General features: G+C 30.5%; 1 protein-coding gene across 1 annotated transcript; it reads right to left on the reverse strand.

The window, feature by feature from the left end:
• Nucleotides 1-4,124: 4,124 nt before the first annotated feature.
• LOC132733272 (sulfotransferase 1B1-like) lies at nt 4,125-5,183 on the reverse strand (the record flags this gene model as incomplete). The annotated part of the gene is given in 3 exon segments (XM_060719882.1): nt 4,125-4,168; nt 4,656-4,827; nt 5,080-5,183. Coding segments are annotated over 3 exon segments (320 nt in total), but the record flags the coding sequence as incomplete, so codon positions are not given.
• Nucleotides 5,184-5,683: the final 500 nt, after the last annotated feature.

Consider the following 5,683-nt stretch of genomic DNA (forward strand, 5'->3'; position numbering starts at 1 on the left):
ATAAACGTGAATAATTGAGCTAAATTAATAATTTGATATTTGTTTACCAATTGATACTTTTATGACAAATCATTTTACATTCATTGCTATTTCATTCAGGTGACTAGCATAACTTAAATCAAGGGCAGTTCAATCAAACTTGTCACACATACTGTAACGCATGGAAATGACTTATTCTTTGAGGTATAAGTTGTATTTTCTTAAAATTGCTATTTCTAGCATTCAGTGAAAGAAAATGCGAACAGATCTGATTATATTTGTTTATTGCATGGGAGGAATGTGGTACAATGGTAACACGTATGCTGATGAAATGGGATGCTTTGGGTCAGAATCCCCCTCAAGATAACTAAAAAGGATTTTGTGTAACTATTTTTAACTGATATGGACATTTTTTTTCTCAAGAAATTTAACCCAAACATGCCAGGTAAAAGTATAGTTTCCAAAGCAAAACAAACAGAACAGAACAAATATATGAGCAATATTCTAATGCAAGTCTGACAAATCAAAACTCCTAATGCATCAGATTCAAACTAATAGCCAAAATAGAGTACGTGTGAAATAATTTTACATCTTGATAATACTCGTTTACACGTGTTACTGATGATGTTTTTGATTCAAGAATAATCAGATTTGTAAATGAACACCAGTTCTCGTGTCTAGAACAGATTCATTATGCTTGATGATGTCGCCACTGTACTGCTAAGGTTTTATATTTGATATTGTAAACAAAAACATTACAGCTTCCATTTGATGCTTTGTATCGGAAATTTGTCTTGCGTGTAATAATATTACATAGAAATGATGTACATTTCATGATATATAAGCTAGCTTTTTGTTTACCATCCTCTAACTCTCAAAAGAATATCCACCTTATTTTTAGAAAAAAGGTAGACCGATGCCAGTTTGTAGTCGAGAGGCCAACAACATGAAATTTGTATTGTCTCAAAATTGTCTATGGCATATGCAATGAAAGTAATGTAGTTACTTGTTGACCATAAAGCTAAGCTTTACGTCTGGTCAATAAGTATATATATTTATAAAAATATATATACTTATTGACTAGACATAAAAAATGCCTCAGCTTTATGGTCAACAAGTAACTTTGTGGGGACTGCACTTTTCGGGGGTAGCAAAACAATGCATTCAGGCTCTTAAGAATAATTGATTTTGTATTTCATTCAAAATACCATATTGTTCACACTTTGCTACATTTATGACAAATAATTTTACATTCAGTGTTATTCTCTTCAGGTGATAAGCATCTCAAAGTTTGAAACATTATTAAATACATGTTTTTATTCATTACAAAATGAAAACAAAAATCATTCATTTCTGAAGATAAAGTGCCTTTGAAAATAAAAATTCGTACACGCACTCCGACATGTTCATCGTTACGGGTACTTTCCGAGAGCAGCATAATGACATTCAACTATATCTATTTGCTGTAAATAAATTCAAAAGAGATGGCTAATTTGCTAAGGTGTATGTCTTTAAAAAAACCAGGAATTGGTGGGTGCGAGCCATATCATCGTCGGTTACCCACAATACATATTCTGTACATACTAAATTATCTAGATAAATGTAGTATGTACGGAGTATATACCAAGGGTAACCGACGATGACTATATACATACAGTATTTTCTAAAGCAGACTCGAAGCCAAAACTGGTATATTTCAAGTTTATTTCATTAAAATTTGAAAAAAATCAGTAAAAATCAGTAACAACTAATCGACCAGTACAGTATATTTTACCATCAAAGGAAAAACGAAGACTTTAAAAAGTTTACCTTCCTTTCCTATTTTCAATGTGTTCTTAAGGTATAATTTTATATCCAATTTTCAGAATGTTTATACTGCAATAGTTTTTTAATGTTACAGTTATATCGGACACAAAAAACTTATGTAACTCGTATGATAAAATCTGACATTTATAATCACGCATGACCTTAAAGTATTTATCTATGATAATATTTGAAAAGATACTGATGAAGACATTGCTATACAGTTAAACTAGCAATAAAGGTTTGTACCCGTTAATCTAAGCTGTATATCAAACACGAGTACAACGAAACCAAGATAAAGAAAGTAAATAAGTCCAAATTGCAAAAATCTAAATATCATACTAAACATTAAGTGCATATAAATATCAAAAAATTATTCTATCATACGTGGGATAACTTAAGGCGTAAAAATGAAATGTTCCAAGTAAATACTTGTGAACACATTTATCAAGTTATTGTATTGATTTCTGTTGATAAAGTGCATGCCTCATAAATATAGCTTTATCAGCCACCCTCAGCTTTATCAGACGCCTCAACAATACATATTGAAATAAAATTAAGAGAATCGAATATTTCACCTCTTATAAGTTTGAAAATATAAAATTGATAAACTTTGAATCGAAAATATTCTTTTTTTTCCATTTGACTAAAACATTTGGGACTATTTTTTAAGTTATTACCCTTGGCATATTACTAAACGCGAAATGAACTCGAGAGCTTCATTTGAAATTTAAAGAAAGAAACGCATATAAAATTGCAAACATGATAAATAGAATACAAAACAAATGTCTGACAATCATTATAAAATTTATCAGGCAAGGCTAAGAAAAAAAGGAGGACAAGGCTCTGTTTTGTATTATCAGACACTATCATGGTATTCTCTGTATCTTTTTCTCGTAAATGAATCACTGTCTTATAAAGGTATCACAAACATGGGTGACATGGTCACCTTATACACCCATTACAATTTTAAGTCTTTGGTGAAGATATGGGCATTATTGAAAAAAGTAGGAAAGACGCTGGATATTTAACAAAAAGTTTTAAATTAATTCAAACATTAAGAAGTTAATGATAATTGAAGTCCAAAATAGGATTACGGCAGTGTAGCATTTACAAGTTATCATAATTTTTCTAAGCAAGAAAACTAAGACCATGACCGTAGGGTTCTGGATATTTTGCACATGGCAAAGGTGTATTTTAAACTTTGCTCTCAAACTGGAGAACATCTACTAAAGGTGTAATCTTGACATTTGACATACTTACTTACTTTAATTTCACGATGATACCTCTCATGATGGTGAACATTTATTCTTATCAGATATTATAGGATGACCTTGTTGCGCGAAGATGAATTGCTATATTCCAAATCATTATCTTGGGGGACCATGTTTATGCATATATGAACATAACACTCCAACATTGGTTTAAGAATTCCTCGATTCATGTTGTCTAAATGGTCCATGCAAACGTTTTTGCAAATATTCGAAAGGCACTTGAATTATGAATTATCCGCGGGATACGTAGTGTTACAATGATAAATAGTTGTGCCCATTTTTTTTGTTTAGAATAAACTGTTTCCTCTGATCTCTTAATGTCTTACTGAACTTGGCCCAAAAACAATGTATTTGATGATGGAGATCGTGCCTTGTCAAATTTGGGAAATTTTAGACAGAACAAAACGACAATATATAAACGTGAATGAATTGAGCTAAATTTAATAATTTGATAGCATAACTTTTTTGTTTACCAATTGACTTTTATTTTCATTATCGTGAAGATTTTGCTAATCATTTCATTGTCATGCAAGCTGTGCCATTTGACTATATATTCCATAAGATTGCCTGCTATAATGGTGATTGACCGACAGTGTATACTGGAAAATGATTAGGATAAAAAATAAATTTACTCGAAATATAAAAAGACTGTTCCACTCTTTTTTTATAGATTGAACATCACAAGTATAAATGGATATTTACAGTAATTTCATTGAGACACGTAAGTTATTTTTCGTTCATGAGAAGTAATTTATAAGACTGAAAGGAATTATTGCAAAATGTAAAACTTTACTTTGTCTTTCAACTATAAGCATATCAGAAAAAATAACAAATAGTTCTGCAGTTATGATAAAAAAGAAAACGATAATAATATGGTAACTTATCAACCGATTTAATAACAGATTCGGTATATTGCAGCTAAAATAATCGATGAAAATCAGATTCTGTTATGAAAAAAAACTGGGTAAAAACAAAAACCCTCTTGTCAAAAGATTTTGGGTTTTTTCGTTTCCTTTTTCCCATTGGGAAAAAAATATCGTTTTCCTTTTTCCCCCTGGTAAACATTTTATCTTGTGCAACCGAAAACCAATTCTTCCAGTCACCGACTTGACCTAGAAATATCAAATAAGAATATATTTATGTCATTCTAATTAATGAGCAAACTTTGATAAAAAATAGTATCATATACATGTAGAAATATATCTTAAATGTGTCTTAAAAACAATCTTGGCAATCTTGGAAATCTGTTTTCATTCATTCTTTGTTTTGTTTTATTTTTTTATATTTGTTTTTATTTTTTGTTTATTTTTTTTAACTTGAATAGGTTTTCTTTTCTTGTGGTGTTAGAGTTTGCAGTGGTCTATGTTCTGTTGGTAGGTTTAATGTGCAGGTAGGTTTAATATGCAGGTAGGTTTTTACCTTGGAGAGACATTCGTCCCTCTCTCATTTTTTTAATAAATGAAATTTAAGTTTAATTTAAAACTAAAACAGATATTAACCGGAGAAATAACGTCAGATACAAGTATATTTATAAACAAGAGGTCAATGATTTTGGCATAACTCATCACTAATGCATGTCCGATTCTAAACTGACCTTACCTTTTCTAAAGAAATTGAAATCCTTTTTAAGATATACTTCAATTCCTTTATTTTTCCCTTTTTCTTCACGCATCTTTTCAAAACCACACATTTCCATAATGTCATTCTTCAGTTGATCATCTAGTTGTATATCAAGAAATTTCAACAGCCTATCAAGTTCTTTCTGTCCATTCTAAAATGAAAGACAAAAACCGACTTTAATTTTAAAATTAAAGTTCGTTAGAGCAAATCATTTTGTCAATCATATCTAATTTATAAGAAATCAATCAAAATGATCTACGTTGTCCCTTATAATTGGTTATGTCATGCACCAATGTTCACCGATGTTCTTGCTAAAAAATCAAAAGTAGTATCGTGCGTTTATGATGTTTACAAGACCTAAACCTGACAACCCTGTCAACCAATTAAAATTAAGTTAACAAACCATTTTCACGTCCTCGTAAAACATGACGTGTATCGGAAATCCTGGACCTTCTTGTATTAGTTGTTGCCACTCTATCAAATACTCACTGTATTTTCCATATTCCACTGAAACCAATACAAATGAATTATTTCACATTCTTAATATTGAAAGAATCAATGGAGAGTGATCCCTCATATCAATTATTGATATTTATATTTACAAACAAACGTGTTAATATAATCGTTATCTAGGTAGGTACGTAAGGCATCTGTGCTCGTGGCATAAGAAGACATGTTTTCGAATATGACATTAGCCCTGGAGCTGGTTAAATTCGCGATCATCAATCAAGTTTTAAAGCTTTAAAGTTGCGATTATTAAAAAAAAACATCTGATGGATATAAATAAACCTCTTGAAACTAAGCATGTATTATATTGTAGTTGTGTTCCTAAACTTGAAAATAATATGAAATTACAACCGCATATTTTCCCTGTGAAACGTACTGATTTGCATTTCATTATTAATCTTTAATCTTCTAGGCTATTTAAAGTAATAATTCCCATGTGCACGACGTGTGCTACATGGATAGCGTTTTGGGAATGCCCTATACATTTATTATAAAAATAT

The sequence above is a fragment of the Ruditapes philippinarum genome, unplaced genomic scaffold, assembly GCF_026571515.1.
Source record: "Ruditapes philippinarum isolate M1 unplaced genomic scaffold, ASM2657151v2 ctg26626_1_1_1_1, whole genome shotgun sequence".
In the NCBI taxonomy this organism is placed as follows: Eukaryota; Metazoa; Mollusca; class Bivalvia; order Venerida; family Veneridae; genus Ruditapes; species Ruditapes philippinarum.